The 25,003-nt window shown below is 46.5% G+C and overlaps 1 protein-coding gene across 2 annotated transcripts in view; it reads left to right on the plus strand.

Moving 5' to 3' along the window:
* ADAMTSL3 (ADAMTS like 3) overlaps positions 1-25,003 on the plus strand; it is a 1,638,295-nt gene that overhangs the window by 872,436 nt on the left and 740,856 nt on the right. For both annotated transcript variants that reach the window (XM_069625001.1, XM_069625002.1), the window contains exon 6: positions 14,781-15,017. In XM_069625001.1, coding sequence (XP_069481102.1) covers positions 14,781-15,017 — 237 coding nt within the window. The remainder of the gene's footprint in view (positions 1-14,780; positions 15,018-25,003) is intronic.

Consider the following 25,003-nt stretch of genomic DNA (forward strand, 5'->3'; position numbering starts at 1 on the left):
AAACGCACCCTTTTTTGACACTTTAAATCTTTTGAACTGTGACATGTATTTGAACTAAATGTTCTAGTTTGGGGGATTAGCATTGGCCTATAACATATGTATGTTTGTAGGTCGTAGCACCTACAAGAGTCAACCTAACTGTGCCTGCAGTAAACGTGGTCGGCCAGACTACTATACACGTAACATAGCACACCATACAGCTGCTGAGACATTTGCTTGTCTTTGTATGTCACTTAATGGGACCTTGGCTGCTTGATGACCTGACGTGTAGTCAACACTGTCCTTTAATACCACAGTGAGTGAGACCTGCAACACATGGTCAATAGCATGTCTTATTAATTTATGAAAACTTATTCTCAACCCATTACAAACACTATTCACGTACATTAAGCTTCTATGTGCCACAAAGTGCACAGGAACCTCTCCTAGTGTTCTATATTCACAGAGAGATAATAAGGGAGGAAGTATATAAATAATGTCAGTCCATAATAATAAAAAAAGAAATAAAGCCCTAGTGGACCATACTGACACTATGCGAGAGACTATTCTGTACTTCAGGAAACGTTTAGAGTGACTAATAGTTCTTGGTGGATGTTTCAGCTTAGTGTACTTCCTCAGGCCCTGAGATGGATTGCATGTCCAAGCCTTCTGTTTTATGTTTCGCCTTCTTGTTGGCTATTGGATTCCGGTGCTGTTCTGCTCAGTGCCAGGGCTTAAGATAAGCGCCCCCCCCCCCTTCCATTCACGAGGCCTGGCCTGGGCGCTGTCCATCTGCAGTGAAGACCCGCGTGTGCCTAGGAGATGACATGAGGACAGCGGAGTGAGGGAATAACAGACACTGGCTGTCTGCGCATGATCACTGTCCCTGCAGAATAATGGCAGTGGCTCATCCTTTGGCCTCTGTTTATTTAACCGCATGGGTTTGGCCGGGAGGCTAATCTTTAAAACGGACAATGAAAAGCCTGTCTTCCTGGTGGCATCGCGGTGTAGTGTGTGTGTGGGTGTGTGGGTCTGTGGGTGGGGGGGTGGGGGGGTTGGGGGGGAGGAGCTAAATAACTTCTCAGGCCTTCTCAAACCTCAAACAGGGTGGTTGTTCACTTACTCACATTTGAGGGATGAAGCAGCTTTTTTATGAGTTTTGAAATGGTTACTTTTGGTGAATGTACAAGCTGGCCGGAAGGATAGCTCAGGGGCATTGGCTCTGAGCATCATGGGTTCGATACCCGTTCCTGGAGTCTGGCATTAAGCAGGATCTAAGAAATCAATTTAATCTAATGTCTTTGATAAGATTGACTGTGCAAGAGATTGAACAGAGGTAGGTAGTGGTCTAGAATTCCACCGTAGCTGGAAAACACACCAGCAGGGGTTGTGGTTAGCGTGGCAGTGGGTGCGGCAGCACGGTAGGTTCTAGAACAAGGCAATGGTCAGTTGCTGCCGTGTTTGCCACACGATGAAGGCATATCTTGACCTTCCCATGGTACTGCAAGCAGGAAATTCGGCTCATTTGCCTGGGAAGGGGGTAGCCACATTACCGGTTAGCTTAAGGCTGCCAGTATTCTAGCCTCAGTCCTGTAAAGTAGGGGTAAGAATATATGGAAGCATGTGTGGCAAAATGCCTGCACGTAGGGGAAGACACCATGTTACGGCTGCTGAGACCTTTGGAGCTCCAGGTGCCACTGTGGGCCTGGCAGCAGAAAAAAACATCCGAAAGGACAGGTTTTTGGTGCGAGAGCGGCAGAACGTTTCTGAATTGTCACAGTTTGGACAGAAGCAGTGCATCAATTATTGGGGGTGGGTTGAGGGGTTGGGGGACTCCTACCAAATGGCAGCAGATATCAAGATACTTGGTCTTAGCCAGATTTATAGTCTGAGGGGTGACATTGCAGGATGGGTAGCAGCAATCGATACTGAGTGTCAGCTGGGGGTGCTAACGAACATGCAAAGTTGGTGGAAACAATGATGTGGTGGGTCATTCCTGGACATTACCAAGTCATCACCGTTAGGAGAAGGGGGAGCAGCAGCTGGGAATGAGTAACATCCACTCTCGCTTCAAGTAACAGAGATCACTCCCCCCGTCGACGTCATAGCTGTCAGGAAGCGATGGCGGTGATGGCTGGGACTGTATCCGAGATGGACGTCTTGCACTGGCCCAGGGCAAAGCACAGCAGTGCACAGCTTCATGAAGACACAAGAGTGTGATGGCTGGAAGTCCAGTCCGAGCGGCAGGAGGGGACTGTGGTGCCAATCTTCCCTGAGATCCCCTCTTCTCTGCTAGGATGACAATAGTTGGACTTCAGCAGACATGCCATTTCGCTTATCATATGTTCCACCCATTGTTAACAGCCTTGGGAATTTTGCTTTAATAGTATACAGAGTCGACTAATCGACCCACTCGAAAATAAAACACGGTTGGTTTTCAGACATAACCGAACCTCAAAAATACTTGACCAAAAAGTGTTGCATGGAAGTTAGCTCACACAAGTTCATGGTGGGCTTCCCGAAAACCAGAGTGTTTTACTATTTGGTGAATCAACAAAACCCAGCTCTGGGTGGTACTAGTCAACGTGCAGCCACGTGAACATGGGTATCTTTACCATGTCTCAGAGACGCCTGAGCGAGGCAAAGAAAGACTTGCATTTGGCGCATGAAGCCAAATACGTCTCACAGAACATGCTATTGACAAAGGACCCGTACACAGGCAATAAAGTCCAGATGAGAGTTTATTATACCCAACGCTGGGGAGGGAGTACGGTTCAAAACCTAGGTCTTCAAAAACATATCAAGAGGTACAAGGAAAGTTGAGGCAATACCTGAAGCAAGTCAATATAAGGACTGTTTTCCTGACCCCAAAAAGCACTACTGTGCAACAGTTTGTGATCATGGATAAAGTCTCCTGACAAGAGGTACCGAAGTCTCCCCTAGATTCTCTGGGTGTAAGGATCCTGGGCCCCTCCTAGTGTTTGCAAGTGTATGTTCACACTTTAGCAGTTGCCTGGCTTTTTTGTGACAGTTTATTTCCTCCCTGTCTGACCAAAGTCTACAATAATGCAGCAGTCATCATGAAAAAGCAAAGCAGAAGAGCCTATAAGGGGAAGGTTTAGAATTAATATAATCCTCTGGCAGAGCTCTGGGCGACCCTCCAAACCATCGTTCTTCACCTGCCACGCCCTTAGAGAACGGGGAAGACCATATGCAAATCAGATTCTTGGTCTCCCCCAAAATGGACAGTCCATCCCAAACTGCTAGGTCACATCCCTTCCGCACGACACCACGAGCATCCCCAGACATGTGTGGGCCTCATTGGGTGTCATCAGGGGGATGTAGCTTGGTTCTGTAGGCCCTGCATACTTGGAGCACACATCTGGGCATATCCGTCCCAGTCAGGGTGACTAAGTAAAACAGAAGAGGTGATAAATTGAAGGTTTAGAATGAATAAAGTGGAGGCATACTTGAAGAAGTCTGTCTCATGATGCATGTACAGTAACGATTGGTGATGGAGATGCAGCGGGCCTCGAGGATGCACCATGATCAGCCCCAGACAAAAATGAAGAGTAACACTAACATTTCTGGGTGCTTATTGATAGGTGTTGTTGCACAGGAGATGGGGGTCAGTGACAAGACAAACAAAAAAACGACGTTTAGGGTGGTTTATTGGGAAACTATGAGAGTGCAGAGTCAAAATAATGAACGAGGATGGCATCAAATTCAACTGAAGAGAGAAAGGATAAGTCTGGTCATTTCTAAATGATATTCAAAGTTCCACTCTTTTTCAGTCCCAGGAAGTGAAAATGGTGCAGAAAGATAAGCACCTTTCACAAAAAAGTCCTTAATTCTCCCTGGAACCAGGACCTGCCTACCAATGGGTTACTTTACGGGTGAGGTCATCACTGATTCTTCAGGGATACCTCCCCTTTCTCTTTCTCTTTCATCCATTGCCATTGCTGGCCTGCTGTGGGTGCGGCTCAACAGTGATTGCCTTGGTGTGGTCTTCGAGGTAGCCTTCCACCTGGGAAGCCCTCATTCTGCCGTACCAGAGAAAATAGGGGCCGGACTTCAAGCACAGCATTTTCAGGATGTGTGGCGCAGAAGCTTGCATGAGGGGCTGTCAAAATACTCTTCTCAGGATTGCAGCCCCTAGTTTTGTTAGGTTAGTCCATACCAAACTTTAAAGACCCTTCTTTACTTTTCCTCCCCCAAACTCTCCAGCTTCATTTGCTTTTATTCACCTGATTCACATGAACTTTAGATAGCTGAGATCCCGGACTCCCAGTTTCCATTGCTAACCATCTCTCATCAGTGTATTTGTTCTCCGCTGAATATTGTGACGATTCACTAGGTCTTGACCAGAGGGGGGGGAGGGGTGAGTGGGCACCGCTTGGTTTCTTTTCTTTTTGATTAGTTAATTAAGAATGTAATTGTGTTGTTTGGTCCTGTTGCCAGAAACCTCCCCGTTTGCATGGTGGGGTAGTATGAAATAATAACAAGTGTGTAACTAGGTTAGTTAGCCCAGTTGGCTGGAAGGACCCAATTGGTATTCCACTGTGATTTATTTCTTATTTCTTGTTATAAGGTCAGTGATCTTGATGTAAGAAGATGCTTTCAGACTTGATGTTCATTCAATTGTGATTTTCTTTATTAATAGAAATTATTTTAAGATAGGCCAATTGCTTCATGTCCAATGCATTTCGGTCATTAATTTGATCTTCTTCACGGACTGTTACATAAAAATAGATAAATAAAAATAACTAAATAGTGAAGTAAACTGAAACCAATATTCCTATTAATTTGTTACAGTTTTGACAAAATTCAAGTTTATCACTTCAAAACATCATTGTTAGTTGTTAGTACCTAAAGTAAATCCAAAAAAATGTCTTATCCACTCTGTGCAAACTACCCTTTTCGATATGTGTAAAGATTAAATAAACACACATTCTAATTTCATTCTGCAAATTGGTGTCATATTTGCTAAGTTTCTCACTGTTGGTTGACATTTAATAAAGTTCCTACCTTCTTGCTGATCTTAAATATATTTTCTTCTTTGTTTTCTCTCTTTTTGTCAACCTGCGTATCAAAAGAATGTTCAAGGTTCTAAGTTCTATCTTATATTCTATGATTCTTGTTTAAAAATCAGAGGGATAAAGTTTCTTCTCCCCAAAAGGGGAGTCTGACCTGTTTCTGGCCAATTTCTAAACAGCGGGGCACCTCGCACACACAGACACACATTGCTGGTGTCCCCGTCTGTTTTTATACTTTTCAAAATGCCGGCCGCCATTTTGGATACGTTTCATCAATGCAACAAACTTTATGTTGTTTTCTTGATGACAGATCACTTAAAATTATCACAATTGCCCAAATTTCATTTTTGCCACTGATGCCTATCTTGTATTTGAGCTGATTCTATCAGAGCACACTTTTATCTGTGTGATAATGATGTTGAACAACAAAATAATACATATTAAATTAATTGTGAAAACATGTATTTCAAGTATGACTTTAAAAACTGAGGTTTTTCTTGTGTTGGAGCTAATTCTATTGGAGCAAACATTAAACCACAAAATAATGATGTTAGACAAGAAAGTAATGGATATTAAATAGTAATTGTGAAAACGTGTCCTTTGGGTAACTTGCTGACCTCTCTTTACCTTTCATATCATTGATCACATTTAATAGTCTAGATGAAATAGTGAATGGATATTATACTTACAATATACCGAATGATAAATTCAAATGATGTTTTTGTTATATTGCCAGTATATTAAAGATGAAAATAGAAAAACATACTATATTGCATCAGGTTGACTAAATGCCTTTCTATTGGCTAGCATGTCATTGTGGCACTACTTTTTGATCTTGATGATGATATTTCTTCATTATCTAGTTCTTGTTTCTTTGTTCTTTCAGAGAGTTCAAAATGTTTTTTTTTAAAGAAAACATGTGTATTTGCATTCCTCGTTAAGTCCTCCTGGGTACAACGAATTGACTCTCTCGATCCAATAAGTTTCTTTTTGGTTGAGAAGACTAATGATGTCTACATTTATTCCTTTTCTTGTTTCGATCACATCCAGTATTTGGAATCTCATTTGTGCTATCTGATGTCTCTCTTCTTTAAAGTGTCTAGACACCAGAGTTTTTATATTACCGGTCCGTATATTTGACCGATGTTCATTCCACCGCAGCTTGGCCTTCCTTTTGGTTTATCCCACGTAATATTTGATTCACTAGGTCTTGTCACTTCCCCCCAGCGGGGAGCCCTTTCCTATGAGGCTAGGGATGTGAGGCTGCTACACAGTAGTGACCCAAGGGTGTAAATGTGCGGGAGGAACTCATAGGGAGGGACTCCCCTCCTGGGGATAAGGATATCCACATGGGGAAATGCCTCCATACCACCACCAAAGCACATAAACCATGACCCTCATGGTCACTCTTTTTATCCACCCTTGATAGTAGAACTGTGTGCTACTGTAAACTCATCACTGTGACAAGCATATGACCTACTGAGATGAAGAAGAACGTGAGACATATTGAGTAACCCGATGAAGAATCAGCCAAGTACTGTAATGAGGTGGCTCACTGGTGGCATGCAGAGTGCCAAGGAGACTTTCACTGAAGGTGTTGACGTTACACAAGGGTGGCATCAACAGTACAAAAAGGAAAGCAAGAACAGACAAAAGAGATCTTATTGCAGAAGCCACGAGTACACAAACAAATCCCTGGAAATTCAAAGTCGGAGCGCTGGAGCCGGAGCACTTGCCTCTCTCCATGAGCGAGAGAGGAAAGGTAGGACATTACCAGAGCATCATAAGAGCCGCCAGGGAGGCACACATGATCAAAGAAGGAGGAAAGGCCCCTGCGACAATGGGAAGAACCGGAGCTGTGTCCCCAAGGCACTTGTGATGACGCAGATAAATGCGCCATTGCTACCTTCTGCCCCGACCACGCCCCATTACCTTATGGGCGAGAAATGTTACAACCTGAGACAGCCTTACCACCCCATAAATCTATGGGTGATTGAAAATATGAGTTAAACTGAGCTCCATGAAACAATTTGCTTAACCAAATTGAAGATATATGCAATCTACCATAAAGGATTAGTTAGATTGTGTAACACAAGTAAGGACTAACAGTAGTTTGTAGAGTGCACAAATAGTGTGCGGTATAAATAGTGCAATATTGTATAAAGGGACAGGAGGTTCTTGTGTAGCAAGAAAGGGACTCACTACACTGAGAGGGCAGTGAACTATAGGCAGATAAGATGCTGAATACACAGGCAGGGAAACCATGATATGGCATACATACAGGATGAATAGGTGCGGCTGCGGCTACAGGTCTCCAACATTGAGACAGGAAGACAGGAGTGTCGCTATTTTCCTAACGCAGAGGCCGCAGCAAGTCTCAAAATTAGGAAGACCTCAGAACTCAAGATGCTGAATTTACAAGAACACATTTATTGTAGAAAACCGTGCAGAGCCCAATCAGTTGCTCACCGCCAGAGCCAAGGTCAGGAAAAGGGAATGGCATAATAGATGAACGGAACACAGGCACAAGATAATGGTTCCCAGGACGAGAAGTGGTAGACTACCAAGTTAATCAATTTGAATAAGAACACAAACAACCATTGATGTCCAGGTGCAAAAGACAAGTAAGCCAAAAGACTTTATAGAAAATATCTGAATAGTGTCCCTAGTGGTCACAAAGAACACAATACGTACGTCAGAATTAGCTAAAAACTCAACAAATAGAAGGAAATGCACTCTCAAATATGGTGCCCTAACACGTGATCCAGATATGGAAAACACTGACCATACATTATAAGCCAAACATAGATAAGACACTTGCAGAACTCCAACAGCACGCACACAGACACCAGACGGCACACAAGACCAAGTACAAAGGATAGGGAAGGCCTCATCGCCTCAGGATGATTAGGAGTATTCTTTAATTGGAAGTATACAGACCATGGAAGTCTATTCCCCCACTTATGTCTTGCTCATATCTTGACACCATGGCAAAGTGTCCAAGGTTGGTAAGCTAGAAGCCAACCAATGAAAAGTCCTCTTGCCACACCGACGATGATGGATTACACCAACCAAATAACTGTCCCTGTAATGATGTATTAGAAGTAATATCTATAGATTTATAGTGGGATGGGTCCAGGTGTGGCCATTAGATATGTATCAACCAATAGAATAACTAACCACTATGTATCCTATATTTTGTTTGAACAATTAACCATCGACAATCCCATAGGTTTTGTAGACTGATCATGTAATGTGACATCATTGCTGACATAATGTGGGCACAAAACTTGCTTGCAATCATTGAAAATGTTGGGAGCTATGGGAATTAAATGCTTGTATGCTGGCCTGCTTTAGATTAATTGTTTGAAAAAAGCTGGGTTTTGACATTCACCTGAGTCCGCCATCATTGAGTATTATTTTGACAAATTGTGTGATCCTGGGTGCTCCTTAACATACTACAGGAATGGTGCGAGGTATGGGTGGGGTCTGGGAAGATACCCAGCTCACTCCGAGTAAACCAGGAGTCATCCCCCCCGAAGTACTCCCTTGTGCACCCTCTTCTTAAGAAACCCTCTGCCGACGCCTCCTGCCCGGCTAACTATCGCCCAATCTCCATAACTCCCTTCCTGGGCAAGAACCTGGAGAAACTGACCATCTCCCAGCTTAATCTCCACACTGAATCTGTTGGTTGTCTTCATGACCATCAGTCTGGCTTCAGAGCTGCCAGAAGCATGGAAACCGCTCTCCTGAACATCCGTGAAGACCTGCTCTCCAACCTTGACTCTAACACCCCTTGCGTCCTCATCTTGCTTGATCGCTATTCTGCCTTTGACACTGTCAACCATGCCATCCGGCTCAACCGTCTCCATGATAACCTGGGTAACACTGGTCAGGCTCTGGCTTGGCTGACTTCTTTCCTCTCTGACCGCCCATCCCAGGTCCAACTTGGGTCCTTCCTCTCCGCTATCTTTTCCTCTACCTGTGGTGTCCCCCAGGGGTCTAACCTCTCTCCCTGGCTTTTCAGCCAATACCTGGCACTCCTTGCACACCGCATTGCTGCTCTCTGTCCCAACTTTCAGTGCTACGGGGATGACACCCAGCTTATTTTCAGGCTACCCTCGGCCTCATCCTCTCCTTCCCTCATCTCTGACTGTCTGTCTGCTATCCAGGAGTGGTGTGCCGCCAATGACCTCTGCCTTACTGCCAGTAAGACTGAGATTCTCCTCATCAGCACACCCGCTCCCTCCTTCTCTGCAGCTCTCTGGCTGGCCACTCTTGGCCCTCTTCCTACTCCCACCTGCAAGGCTAAAAACCTCGGGGTCATCTTCGACTCCACACTCTCCTTCTCTCCTCACATCTTTGACGTCTCTAAGAAGTCACACTACCAGCTGCACCTCCTCAGAGGTATTCTTCCTCTCCTTCCTCCAGAAGCTCACTGTCTCCAGAGCTCTGGTTCTCTCTAGGCTGGACTACTGCAACAGCCTCTTTCTAAATCTGCCTGCTTCTACTCTACGCCTTCTGCAACTTATCCAAAACAGGATTGCAAGACTTGTCCTTGGCCTCAAGCCCACGGATCGCATCTTTCCAGGACTGAAATCTCTGCACTGGCTCCCAGTGGCTGCAAAGATTAAGTTCAAAATCCTCTGCATCGTCCACAAGGCCTTCTGGAGCCTCGGGCCTCAATACCTTCAACTCTCTCTTCCTAAATATCTTCCTTCTCGAGCTCTTCGCTCATCTGCCTCCAACTCCCTCGGGGTCAGTCGCTTCTCCAAGCAACGAGTTGGTGGTAGATCTCTTTCCTCAGCTGGTGCCTCTCTCTGGAACAGCCTCCCTGTCTCCCTTAAACTCGAGTAGAACCATCTCCGGTTCCGGACACACCTCAAAAACTTTCTCTTTGCTTCTGCTTTTTCTCCTCCTCTCCTCTGCTGACCTCCTAGCTGTAACTGATACTTGCATCTGCTAACTGGATACCCTCTGACCTCATGACCATGTCCCTCCCTCGCCAGAGTCTCACACCTGCACTGTCCACCTGGCAACCCCAGCACTTGGGGACTGTTTCTGTATCCCTATAGTCCCCCTCCCAGCTCTGGACACCTGAGTCTGCACTTACCCATGCACTTGCCACATGCTGGCCACTACTTACTTAGTGTTATCATCTTTTGCCATGTACTGCACTGTCCCTGCCCCCTTACCATGCACTTGCGCGATCTGAATGATACCTGGCCTAGTAGGATCATTGTCCGTCCTCCCTTTGTTCCCCTCCCTTGCCTCGTCACACCTTGAAACACTTGTGTATAGGCACGTTATACATTCCGTATCATATCATATCTACCCCTTGTAGTGGTTAAACCCATGTCACTGCTCAAGCAGAGTACCTTGGGAGTCATCTCCCTCATCGCAGTGGCCAAGCCAATATGACTGCTCCAGCAGAGTGCAACAGGAACCATCTCCCTCGTCGCAGTGGTCAAGCCAATACCACTGCTCCAGCAGAGTGCAACGGGAGTCATCGCCCTTGTTGCAGTGGCCAAGCCAATACTACTGCTCCAGCAGAAGGCATAGGGAATCATCTCCATCATTTCCTGGAAAGAGTTGAAGGGACTGGTGCACGCTTTCTATAAAAGTGCTGAAGAATCGCTGTTGAGTTTGAACCAGGGGAAGAGAGTCATTCCTCTGGCCCTGTTTTGAAGGAATACTGAAAGAATTACTATTACGAGAAGTCTGAAACAAGACACCAGGAGAAGGGAGTCATTCTCCTGTTGTAGGAACTTTACTTTTGTTATAGACGTTTGGTTTAAGTGTTAGGGTTAGATGGCAAGGTTTCTGACTGAGGACGGAGAACATATTCTCTTTGAACAGACATTCTGGCAGGTCACATAAGTTTCCTAGGTTGAGGCAGGGCAAGCCTCTTAGAGGTAGGGAGGGATAGGGTGTTCTTCTTTCATAATCAACGTTTGTAGCCTCAAACATGGCCCCTTCTTCTCAGCCTCCTTTTTCTACACCCTCACAGCATGCAGGGTCTAAGGGGAGGAGACAAGTTAGAGTCCTGCAGAACTCTACAAAGTGCTGGCCTTGAAGAGGACTGAAAGGAAAATACCACTGTCTGTGATCTACAGACCTGGACATATTCCAGCCACCTCAGCATTATGCTCTTAATGCTAGAGGCTGTAAATCTTTTCAACTAGAGAGGGTGGTTGCCCGTGTTTAATGCCACCAGTAAATGACGCAACACCCGGGCTCCGGCGCCATTCCTATGATGCTCCTCAAGAAGCAGATCAAACATCGTAGATGACACAAAACGAGTACTACTGTCTGGTTGAAATGCCAGCTATGGTAGGCCAGCCGATCGTTTTCTTCCACAAATGTCTAGAGTTAAAACATGGTCACCCACTGTAGCTTCTTTTCCAAAGACGGCAATGATGAGATCAGAAGAACATCACACAGATCTGTTGGGGCCAAGGATTGTTTAAGCAACTAGAGAACTCTTAGGTGTTCATTAGAGATTCTAAGCAAATTGAAGAGTGTGCCTTGACGTCCAATTAAAAAGTTAAAATGACATTTCAGTTATGATCTTAGAAACGGAGGTCAATTAGAATTATGGTCTCATTTTGGAAATTTTATCAGATAAATAACATACCAGATTTTCTTCTATATCTTGTGATGGGAAACCGGTAGAGACCACACATTTGTCTGTATAAATTCCTTAAGGACAGAACAATACTACTTTGTTATGTAGGAATAGAAGTCGATTTAGCAGATCCATAAACCTTTAAATGATGTCAAAGAATATCTCCACCAGATGTTTCATAGCAGTGTCTACATGGACCTTCATAAAACATGCCACAAATATATTTAAAGTCAGGTTTATTTATTTATTTGTTTATTTATAGAATATTTATAAGACACTTATACAGCAAGACATTGGGCCTCATTACGAGTCACCTGGTCCGGAAATAACAGTGGCGGTAAACCCACCACCACTGTTGTTTCCGGACCGGGTGATCTCGAGTTCTGCAGGCGGGAGGTGTCATTCCCGTCAGGTCTGAACTGGCGGGTTTAACACCACCCACCTGCAGGCGGACATGGAAACACACGGCACCATTACAACATGGTGCCGGTGTTTTCACTTCCCCATTCCCATGGAGTCCTATTGGACTCCATGGGAATGGGGACTTACAGAATTCTGCCTCCGGAATTCCTGGGTCACCGGGGTCGTAATGCCCCGGTGATTCCGGGAATCACGGAGGCGGAATGGTAATACGAGTCCGGCGGTAACCTGTTGGAATTTCCGGCAAAATTACCGCTGGACTCGAAATGAGGCCCCGTGTTTCTAAGCGCCACAAGGCACAAGGGTAGGGAACAAGGGAGCAAATAAACAAAGGAATTGACAATGAATAACTAGAAATCGGAAGCAGTCCTACTAGGCCTTGTGACATTCAGAGCATGCAGGTGCAGTGAAAGAAAGTGAGTGCTGAAGGCATCAGGCAATTACGCTGCCTGGGCCACTGGTATAAGCCCTCTATTAATGACTCTTGATGCTTCAATGTCACTCTAGGTTTGTCAGGGGATGAACACTTGGGACATCTCTGACCCTAGGGTCCACAAACAGACCTGCCTCCAGGTCTGTGAACTCTATGTCCAATGGTTTCCTCTTTTTTTGTGCAAAAATGTCATTCCCCCTCTGGGGCATGCCTTGCCTGCCCCATTGTGAGGGCATTCCCTAGGGCCCAGCGTATGCCTGTTTCAAACTTCTTTCAGCACAAGATATGTATCCATACTCATGATGAGATGAATATGTTTCAGCCAATCACATTTCTGGATTCGTATCAATTGGGTTCTTGGTCATGGACCCAGAATACCTCCAAATCATGTTTTGTCACTTTGACATAATTTTTGCAGTATTTTCTTAAAATTGATGGATGTTTTTTCACCGAGCTAAGTGAAGGTTGGGAGATGGACCAGATTCCAGTTTCTCACACAAGGTTGGTGCAAAATATCTGGTGGTTTTCATTGTAAATGAGAACAAAATTTCCCTATGGGAGATTGAAGGGGACATGTAATGTTTCAATTCTAGCTGCCTATAGTTTTGTGTCTTTGGCTACCTGAACGAACCATCAAGCAACTTTCCAAAAGTATTCAAAGTTGGATATATTTTTTTTAAAAATGCAGTTTCATCGAGCGCCAGTAAATGTATTATCCCCTTTAAAAGTGCTCTACTTTCAGGGAACCCACCATATCCATGACGACATAGCCTCTATCAATGACTGAATTACACGCCACAAGGGGCTGCAATAGGCCAATTTCAAATGTTTTTCTACGCAAGATCTGAATCCAAGATGGCAGCAAGGCACACAATTAAGCCTGGATTCAGGCAATCACCTTTGCAGATCCTCATCATTTGGGTTGATGACTAGAGGACCAAAATATCTTTAAATCATTTTTCCTCATTTGGACCCCAATTTTGGGGTCTATCATAAGAACAGCCAGGCGGACTTTCGCCAAGCCAAGTGAATGACGCAAGATGGCCCAAAGCCAGCTTCTCACGCATGTGTCGTGAAAATTCATCCAGTGGTTTTAGCTTGATGGGAAAACACACATTTTCTAACATATTTAACTTTGGCTACCTGGACGAATTGTGGCAAAACATTCCAGGAATATTCCAAGTTGCATGTTCATTTGTATTGGAAGGTTCCCTGCATTTTCATCGAAAAGCGCGTAAGTGATTAGGCTATGAAATAGTACTCTTCCTACGGGGAGTCCGGTGTATCCATAACTGTAGACACTTTATCACTGATTCTATAACAACTAAAGAAAAACATGAATAAAAACTTCAGTAGCCTAATTTAGTCCAAATTGGTAGCTATGCATCTACAACCATTTTGTTGAGTATTTAAATTAACAGCAGGAATGCTATATTGGGCAGAGGGAAGTGGTGAACCCTCTCATTAATCTGTCCTTGGATATTTTGTGCACTGATAATAAATCCATGGACGTCATTTAGGGGTCACCAGGGTTCGCAACTGTGACCCCTGAGTTCTGTCTTGCTACCCCTGTGGTCTCCCTAGCTACCTCTAAAAAAAGAAAAAAAACATTTTTTTTATTGAGGCTCATGGGCTGTGGCCAGAAGCATGTGGCTCGTTGTTTCTGGAGTGGCTTTCTGATAGCTATAGCCGGTAAGATAGCTCAGTGGGCTGAGGGCTGGCTGCTGCAATGCTTGTGTGATCTGCAGGTTGTAGGTTCCACTCCCAGCAAGGTCAACTCAGCCTTTCATCCTGCTGAGGTTAATAAATGAGTACCAACACAGGTTGGGTGATATTGTATGTATATTTGGTCTATATGAAGCGCTTAAGCGTAAGTGCTATATAATAACACATCATTATCGTTTGGCCTTGGACGTCTGCCTGCATTCACAATGATTTGGTAATATGGGCCTATACGCACTGATATTAATGATACATATGGAGATCTATTCTTGTATGAAATATATATCGCTTTACAGTGATATCGTAACCATATTTTTCATAGTGTACTTAGAAACAATGCTATGTGATGCCGCCTCCTGTTTTGTCATGGGGACGTCGTGTTCCATTGCTTCCCGTGATGTCACTTCAGAGTGCGGTCAAATGACATCACGTCCTGTGATGTCATCAAAGGTCAAGGGTCGTGTGATGTCACTTCCGCTACCCCTGGCATTTTGGTGAAATGACGTCCCTGAAAAAATCTGAATTTTCCCCTTTAATATATATGTTTTTATGTTTCTTCTAGGACTGCCCTCCAGAAGTTGGGGATTTTAGAGCTCAGCAGTGTTCGGCTCATAACGACGTCAAGTACCAAGGGCAGTACTATGAGTGGCTTCCGGTCTACAATGACGCCACAGCCCCCTGTTCCCTTAAGTGTCAAGCCCTTGGAAAAAAGTTTGTTGTGGAACTTGCTCCCAAAGTCTTGGATGGCACACGTTGTAACACAGAGTCCCCGGACATGTGCATTAGTGGAATTTGCCAGGTAAGACATGGCTCGCATTGAAGACATGTTGGCCTGTTTGTCCATGTTACTCCTGTTATTCCATGTTAATCCTGCACTATGTTAATTTATTAAAAAAAACAACTCCCCTTCGGTGTCTGTTGTCTTATATCCTCATCACTTCTTTAAGTTGTAAGGCACCCATACATCGGATTATTGCCATCAGTCATTATCCTTGGTAGTGTTTTTTTTTTTTTTTACAAAACACTTCTTTTCTGCCACCTGCAATAAAAATACAAATGCAACTACATTTGTGCTGTATTAACTAAAATGGGTTATTTTCTCTTGGGAAGAACTAACCATCTGTATACTTCAACGGTTGTTATAAGTAACGCTGAGTGAGACATTTCTTTCAAAATTCAGTGCTTCGAGTCCAACCAGCTCTCTGAACTTCCCTAGGGGTTCATCTGTGGGCGCGTGGGAGAACTCCCAGGGTTAGAAAATTCGGGCACCGAGACAGAGTGCAGGCTACTGTCCACCCTCATAGGGCCCTGTAACTTGCCCTTTTGCCATACAGGAGCCACTGATGCCCTTGCGTGGCATTGTTCAACTTGTTTTTCTTGTTAGTGGAAATAGAAGACATTTCTTACTAATTCTTCGAGAGTCTCGTGGAATTTTGTGGGTCTCCACCATTTTGGGTTAGTGACCAGCAAAATTCATTGGGCCACTTTATGTATAGTTTGAGTGTGCCTAGTTGTTGGGGTGTGGTAGGCTTGTTTAAATCAATGTGGCATCCCTGTCCTATACATCCTGCTAACAGACTATGCATTCCACAAGCACCGGCTGCTCTGGCTTGACATCAGACCTTCAGATTTGCAATAACATAAAACCGCTACTTCTGTCCGCTGATTTCAATATTGTTTGAGAGTTAGAATGTATATTTCCCGAAATCATCTACTGTTTCCCAGAAACCTTTTGAGAAATGACATTCACAATACAAATTATTACTCAGAAAAATAATTACCCCTTATGAATAATGTTATCACCCCTGAATTCAGCCAATATAATGACAAGAGGAGACGTGGTTTTCGTAGAGGAAATGTGATATAGTCGCTAATCTCTGTCCCTTTAAAGTAAACACACAGGTTCTAATCTCAGTTTAAGGAGTCAACCAAAAGATTTCTGATTTTTTTGGCAAATCACTTTCTTTTCCTCTGGCCCAGATTCTAAATATGTGTTTTCCAATGAGTATGGGACTTTAGACCACTTCTCCCAGAATATAGCCAATGATTTGATACTTATAATGTAGGTACCATTGCGTTGGATAATTGTAACATATTTTAGTACAGCCATTGGAACCAAATGAAATCTGCCAGGAAAAGATATTGAACATTTGATTTAAAGAATGTGTGCATTGTTATGTCTAGTTTTCTCCCAGCTGTGTGTTCCTACAACCAGGTTTATTTTTACTGGTCTTAAGTGGACATTGCACATCAGACTTTTATATCAATTCATTTAGCTAATTAATACATGCTTAAATTAGTCTGCGGAAATTCCTGTGATAACGGGAGCAGTGGGTGAGAAATGTGTACACTATATATAAAAGAAATATGTGTGTATACCACAAGAGATAATGTCCCCTGCCATTCTGCCAATCAACTAGATAGCAGATATGACTAGAACATTTAAATTCAGTAGTGCGATTGGCACCAGCAAATTCCCAAGGTGTGATTTCGAAGAAGAGCCACAGTGTCTATAAATGTTTTTTAATCCTTCCTCTGAGGTGGTAGCCAATGTTGGCAAGATATTGGGGTCTTAGGGCAGAGTTCATAGTGGTTCCAATTTATAAGCGGGCCCAGAAAGTAAGACAAACTTTTTTGGGGGTGATTTTGTACCTTGCAACACTAGGTGGGATCAGGCAGTCTTACTGCCAGTCAAACAGCCCAGTTTCAGGGTGGGGTTGTCGTCTACTCAACATACCTGATACAGTGTGCCAACCAGTGGTCGAAGTGTATGAAAAGAAGTAGTGGAACTATGTTCCCTACTAGCCTGAACTGCTCCCCACAAACCCCATTGACACACCCCCTCCCATGCACAATACAAACCCCAAAACACATGCACCTGATGCTTAAGGGGACATCCAGTTTAGTGTACTGAAAGTGCAAGTTTCAACTTCTTCCTACACCTTCATTTTAAAACGAAACCGTCCCAGAAAGGTTTCTTTTTAAAATAAAAGTATAGGAACGGTAAACCCTAATTAAAAGAAGTAGAGGAGCACCGCTCCCAACCGCTCCCGAACACTTCGACCACTGGTGCCAACAGGAAGCAACACAATTTAAACTGTTTTGTCAATTTTATTTTTAGTCGTTGATCCTGTAGATAATGTGACAAGCTGACCTAAATTACAAATGTTGGGCACGCTCCACCTTTAATTCAGCTGGTCTTGATTTTCTGGAATCATTCCTGGCACAAGGTGAGGCTGGAGGTGGTAAACTGCACTCTGAAACAATAAGCACACCGAATGGTTTCTAGCAGAGATGTGTTCTGGCCCCAATGCTCTGGAATCTAAATGTGCATAACCTTCCATTAATGTCCTGAACTGTAGATCATTGCTCCCCCCAAGGTTCAGTCATGGCTGATAACTTGTCTCTCATATGGAGATACTATATTGATAAGGTGGGCACCACCAGTTATGTGTGATCTTAATAAATTATAATATCAATTTATTTCTAATGGTCCATTAATTTCAAAGGAGCGTCCCAGAGAAAAAATCTCATGGCACAAGAATATTTGTTCCTTTTTTTTTTATAACATGCCTAAACCCGTATCTGAGTTTGGTCTCTAAGCGTGGATCGGGGATTCGAACCTCTGCGTGATCTTGCATCCAAGATCAGCGCGTTGCCCCTGTGCTATCCTCTGCTAAATACAGACTGGTGAAGACTTGAGTGTTGCCACTCAGTTAGCCGGGTGCTCTGAGTATGCCCAGTTCAGTCACATTCAATGACAAAGTCAATGCGGTTAATCAGTCATAGATCAATTGCGTTCATAAAAATGCCCAAATTTCTTTTTTAATCATCTTATTATGAAGAGGCAGTGTTAATCACATCGCGTCCATCATCAACACTGTGACATGCTGCCTATATACACATCTGGGCTTGTCTTGGAATTGCTCACACGAAGCTGAACACAGATAATATCCCTCTAACGTTGGAATGATAGTGTCTAGCCCTGATGATGGAATTTATACCAAAATGCATTGGCCCTCATTACGACCCTGGCGGAAATCGAAAAACGATGGCGGAAATGCAATACCGCCATCGAATAGCGCTCGGTGCGACTATGACCCGTCACCGCAAAGTACGAAGCCATTAGCGACACCGTAGTGAACGCCAACGCTAACTGCACCAAGCACGCGCGCGCGCGCCATGCCAAACCGCAAACACCACCATGGTGCAACGGTACGCCAATTCCGACCCTAGCGGACATGTACCTAACGCCATCAGGCATTGCGTAATGTACCATTCCGCCATGGCGAGAAGTACGGCATCGCGAATCAACCGTAAACGGCCCCACTGAGTGCCTGTACACCGCTCCCTGCCCACAAAGTACAACCCCCCGTAGGTGCAATGAAGTCACAATGCAACCATTGAAATGTACAAGTCACCCATGCATGCCAACGAACAAAAGAAACACAAGAGGGGCCAATGGGAGCTGCAGGGCACAGATGGCACGAATACAGAAGCAATCCCAATGGACATGACCACAGTCCCCAACCAAGAAACGCACGCAAACACAGGCACCTGTGACCAGCAATATTCCGAGAATCACATCATTCCACCAGTCCACCTGGCTGACCGGCATCTGTTACACAAAACCCAATCCCCCGCCCCTGAGCATGACAACATTCAAACTGTCATATAGGCAGCCCCCATCCCTGACCTCACGGGCTTAGTAGGCAAACGCGCCCAGTACAGTACCACGCAACTAAACCCCGAAGCTGGAACCCAATGCAGATCTCCTCACAATACATCGCCCCCCAAATAGGCATATGCCACATCACTTGCAAAGAAAAACGCTACACGGGCCAAATCAGAATAGAAATTTATGCACATCAAAGTCACCAAGCCCATACAGCCATCAGGCCATGAACTCCAAAACACTAATCACCATTGTGGGCTGCATCCGCAAGAAATGACCAGCCACTACTTGTGTGTCGCCCTGTTCCCCCATGGTACACAGAGCCACATTCACGTACGAAAAGGCAACATGGAAGCGCACAGAACCGCAGGGCCGTCCCAATGGGGAGGCACTAGTCCAGCTGAAAGGCCGAAATGTTGCTCCGAGCCACCAGTACTGCGTAAGGGCATGTGGGCCATTGGCGATCGTCCCATAAGATCGTAATGCTGCTCCACTGATTAACACGAAGCAGCAGGTGTCGGGAGTAAAATCCATCTGCAGGAGCGGCATACAGATGGCAGTGGCAAAAGGGGAGGAGATACCTGTCAACCAAAAGAAAAGAAAAAGAACAGAATGGCCATCAGAACCACATTCGAACAACTCACTTCAATGATCACACGAAATCCACAGCCATATGCATGCTAGCCCACTCAAAAGGATCATCACCACCCCAAAACCACTTGCGACTCATAAACATCTATATCGAGGTGCAAACACCATCACAAACGAGTGTACCTGTGCATGCGTCTGTCAAAACAGAATCCATCAGATGGGAATGTTAACGTGCATGGACACAAGTGTCTGAGTGCGCCTCGAGACAGGGAGGGCTCAACAAGGCCAGATAGACGATGGTCCCACTATGGCAGCCCTGCATCACATAGCGTAGGGGAGGCGGATAGATCCCAAGAAGCCCTGTACATGGCAAACTCTGTATCAAATCACCTGCCCATGCATCCATTCATCATTCCCTCATCCCGGGATCAAAACGCCTGAATAATTACTCACATAACATTAGAAACATCCATTGAGTCTGTGCGTTATGCAGCCTGCAAAATCCACAGTGCCCCAGCCCGTAATTCCAGTGTTGTGAAGTAACATGTATTTGGGAACGGCCGGCCTCATCGCCCACGTAGCTATTGCGCATCCCAAACTATTCATATCAATCATTGCTCCCTCGCCATGGGCCCTGTCTCAAGGACATTGAACAATAGAACGTTATATTTGCAGTCAGACCTGTGGGCATCTCCTCGCCGCTAGCTGGAAACCGAAAGCGCCGCCCTTCGAATTCCTCATTTGCAACACCACGTCGGAAAGGCATCTGTGGCCGTTTGAAATCACTAATTATTCCATCGAGTGCGGCTGTGTGTGAAAATGGCAACTGCCTTCACCCACGAATGGGACGCCCCGCCCCTCGTTGCAACTCGGTACAGTGATGCATGAGGGCCCACCGTTACTCGAGTACTACGTTCCACTGACCCTTCACAAGTCTGTTCGCGACTGCACAGATAGTATGGGAAACAATGGGACCACAGCAGAATGAACATATCAATCCAATCTTACACGGCCATCGGGTACAAATACATGATAGCAATAGCAAGATACCATTCCCCGAATTGCAGCGTTGTGCGCGTGACGTGCTCGGCCAAAGGGGAGAGCAGTTTGCACAGGTGGAATGAATCACCACAGGTGGAGGCCATACAGCCTGGAAACACATAAATTGCACAGCCAGTCTCCTCCCACAACCACACCGAAATGCTACCGGCAGGACTCGCGATGTTGGCCCTGGGGGACCTGATAGCACTGCAAGTGCTCCAACTCCAAGAAGAAGACGAACACCAACTACAACCAGCCGCACGGAGGAGACGCAGGAGGAGGAGGAGGCCAAGGCAGGGCCAGCAAGGCCCACCAGCACAGCCACTACCACCACGCAGGCAGCCCGCAATCCCACGCCTCCGAGCCCATCCGTTCAACCTCACTGATGAGCAGATCCACACCCTCTACCATCTGGACCGGGACACCATAGCCGCCATTGTGGACATGACACAGGCTGACCTTGTCAGCATGATAGATAGCCCAACCGCCATCCCACCCCTACTGAAGGTGGTGTCTGTACTCCACTTCCTGGCCACAGGCACCTACCAGCACACAGTCGGACAGTTGCATGGCATTTCTCAGCCACTGTTCTCACGGACACTATTGCAAGTGCTCGATGCCCTCCTGCAGCACGCAGACGACTACATCTCCCTACCACGCTCGGAGCAGGAAATTACAAACACGAAAGTGGGATTCCATGCACTTGCCGGCATACCGGGTTGCATTGGTGCCATCGACTGCACCCATGTTGAATTGGTCGTCCCACATGCCATGGAGGCCCAGTACCGCAACCGAAAACAATTTCATTCCCTGAATGTACAAATGGTGTGTGACTCCAACAGGATCATTACACATTGTTGTGCCCGATTCCCTGGATCAACCCATGATTCTATGGTCTTGAGGAACTCTACAATACCACGCTACATGGAGCGACACGCAGGGAACAGATCCTGGCTACTCGGTGAGTCTCATTACATGCATGATGATGTGGGGTATGTGAATTGGCAATGACCTGGCAGGAAGGGGGGGGGGGGGGTGTGCGTACGTATCAATGGCATTCCACATCATACGTTTCTCGTCCACATACAGGTGATGCTGGATATCCACTGAAGAGATGGCTCCTCACACCAGTCCGGAACCCACGGGACCAGCATGAGGAGGACTACAACCATGCCCACTCACGTACCCGTGTAGTCATAGAACAGGCATTCGGCCTACTGAAGGGCCGTTTCCGCTGCCTCAGCAGGTCTGGCGGGGCACTCCTGTACCGCCATGAGAAGGTTGCAAAGATGGTGATGGCATGTGTCATGCTCCACAACATGTGCGTACGTAGAAATGTGCCCATGCCCCCTGACGCAGAACTGCAAGCACCTGAAGATGGTCATGATGAGGGTGGGGATGTGGCAGCACCTCATGGAGTCTGCGAGGCACCGGAGGCCCGTGACATTCGTCAGCATCTCATTGATGTATGCTTCTAGCACTCACGCCTGGTGGCTGATACATGGACACGGGACTCGTGGCACTGCGTGTGTCTGGGACATGCACAACATGGACTGTACGCCTATGATGGCCTAGTACACAAAGATCAATGTCCACACATCTCATTGGTTGATCGTGCACTTTTAATGGCATATGTGATGTCATGTTGAACACCCTATCGACCCGCCACCCAAGTGAGCCCAACACACCCCCTCCACCCTCCTACCTCCCCCCGAACACCAGTGTCCAAAGATGCTCATTGTCAGTGGGATGTCGCTATTGCATGCCCCCTCTGCGGGTATCAGGGGCACCCCTGCCTGTGGAGCGCAGGTTCCTTCCAGATCTACGTTGGGGGCTGCCCTGGACGGAACTTGCAACGGATGATGTGTCTGCCTGCTCACGTCCATGCATGTCCCTAAGGGTTTGCGAGAGCTCAGTGAGCACACGGCGCACTGCGGCAAGTTCGGCACATACGTCCTTGGCCGTCGCATGCAGTTCCCCCCTGAGGCTCTCGGTGCTACTCTCCATTTGGACTCTCAGGCTCTCGGTGCTACTCTCGATTTGTGCCCTAAGTGTCTCAGTTGATGTTTCTATGTCTGCCTTAGTACCCCCACATTCATCAGCATGGTCCTTGAGGAGCGTGGCCAGTTGCTGCTGTTGTTCGATCAACTGGTCGAGGGACTGTTGCCTCTGCTGGGCCATGGCCATTTGCGGGGGTGTCACAGAGGGGCTGTTGTCCTCATGTTGCCTTGCCACAGGGCTTGTGGGGGATGGCCAGTCGTCGTCTTGTGGGTGCCCCTGCGTGGTATCCTCATGTTGTACGGGATGGGACAGACAGGGGGATTGGGACAGGTCATGGATGGATCTGACTTCGGCATCCCCGTTTTCTGTGTCCGAGCATGCTGCCATCAATGGGGTGTCACCTATGGTGCTGCTGCCACCAGAGGCAGTGCCTTCTGTGGCATCCATTGGGGGGACCTGTGGTGGTGGTGTTGTGGGCATGCTGGCTGCTGGGGTGCCTGTTGATGTTCCCTCCTCTGTGCTGCCACCTGATTTGTGCTGCTGCCGTGTCTTGATGCGTGCAGCTGAGGTGGAGGGTCTCTGGCCGTTGGTCTTGGCCCTCATTGCAGGTGTGCTGGTAGGGGTGTCCTGTAGCTCGTCGTTTGGATCGGACCCTGTGGTGGAGTAAAGGAGGGCGAGGGTTATTGATGGGTCTGTGGGAATTGGAATGGCATTGTATCGCATGCATTGGGGTGGTACCTGAGGGTGATTTGGGTCGGGGCCTTGGAGGTGCTTTGATTTGTGTGTGGAGTGAGGGTGCAGTTGTTTGGCAGCCTGCAGTTAGGGTGTGCCTGCTGCACGTGTAGTGCGTGTATTTGGGGTTTTTAATTATTTATGTATTTATTGTGGGTTTTAACGTGCGCTATCAGGCCGATGTGTGTGGGCGTTCTCCTGGACATGTGTTTCTGTTGCACTATGTGGACGCATGGTACTTCACATGGATGGACTGTGTGGATTTGGCATTGTTTTATCTGGCCCACCTACCTGAATCTTCGGATGTCTGCACTCCTTTCTCCATCCCTCCGACTCCCTCTATGCTCTCCATTCCGATGGTGGAGGCACAGATTTCTTCCCAGGGGGTCAACTTGATGGGTGATTCAGGACCTCCCCCGGTGGCTGTGGCAATGTTGCGGTTGGCAGAGAGTATGCTGCGGACGCGTATCCGCAGGTCGTCCCATCGCTTGCGGCATTGCTGTGGGGTGCGGGGTGCGGTCCCCACCGCACTTACCCGCTGTGCCACCAGAGCCCATATGGCCTTCTTGTTTGCAAGTGCCGTCCTGGTCATTTGCGTGCAGAAGACGACGGCAGCATTCTCCTGGAGGGTCTCTGTTAGCACGGTGAGTTCCTCACGGGAGAAGTGGACCTGCCGCTTGCGGTCGCACGCTTTCTTCGCTACTTTTCCCATTTTTCTTGGTTTCGCTAGGGTGGTTGACGGGTTGGGGTGTGTTTCAGGGTAGTGATTTTAGTGGTTGTGTGGTTTTAGTGTATTTATAGGTGTACGCCGGGATGTTTCCCGTTCCGGCCCCATGTTTTAACTTCCGTTTCCGTATATTTCCGGGCACCGTACTTTGCGGTAGGCGCACACTGCGGTGACCGCTAAGTGGGGTGGCGGTATTGCACCTAGGGCGCCGTACGGCGGCGGTGTGGGCCGTTTTGGGGTCATTTCCGCCATCGCGGACTTTGCACTTCCGCCGTGGCGTGGTGCTCGTGCCCGATGGGTCGGAATGGGCCGCACTTTGCTCCTTCGTGCAATGGCGGAAACGCTATTTACGCTGTGGCGCTCCGGTCAGTCGCTTTCCGCCAGGGTCGTAATGAGGGCCATTGGCGGATCTTTTTGGACACACGATGGTGTTAACACCTCCTCTTAAAAATAAGATGATTATAGAAGATGTTTGGGCATTTTTATGAACGCGATTGATCTATGACTGATTAACAGCATTGACTTGGCCATTGAATGTGACTGAACTGTTATTAAGAAGAATGTGTGCAACTGGTTTGCAGGGCACACTGAGAGCACCCGGCTAACTGAGTGGCAACGCTTAGTCGTCACTGGTCTCTCATATGGAGATGACACAATTCCTATTGCCATGGGCGTTGGCCGTCCAGGGCAAATGGGGCTTTTGGAGGCTTCTTGTCGTGCAAATTATTAATGATCAACAAATGGGAAACAAAAAATCCTTCCCTATGATCCAAGGGATGATAGGGCGAGGCGATGGTCCAGGTGGAGTCATATGTTCAGCCGAGGATGCTATGTGGCATGTCTGCAAAGGTCACGCTTCTCCCATTATATGCTTTTGAACTGCCCTAATACACTGGGATGAGCCTCAGTTGAATTCAGTTGAAGCTCTAGTTAAGGCTTTCAATATTAAGGCATATTAACAAATACATTATAGGAGTAAAATACATTGGGCGAGGGGGCAACCAATCGGCATGGCATG

Source organism: Ambystoma mexicanum, chromosome 11 (assembly GCF_040938575.1).
Source record: "Ambystoma mexicanum isolate Mex_15411 chromosome 11, UKY_AmexF1_1, whole genome shotgun sequence".
Lineage (NCBI taxonomy): Eukaryota > Metazoa > Chordata > Amphibia > Caudata > Ambystomatidae > Ambystoma > Ambystoma mexicanum.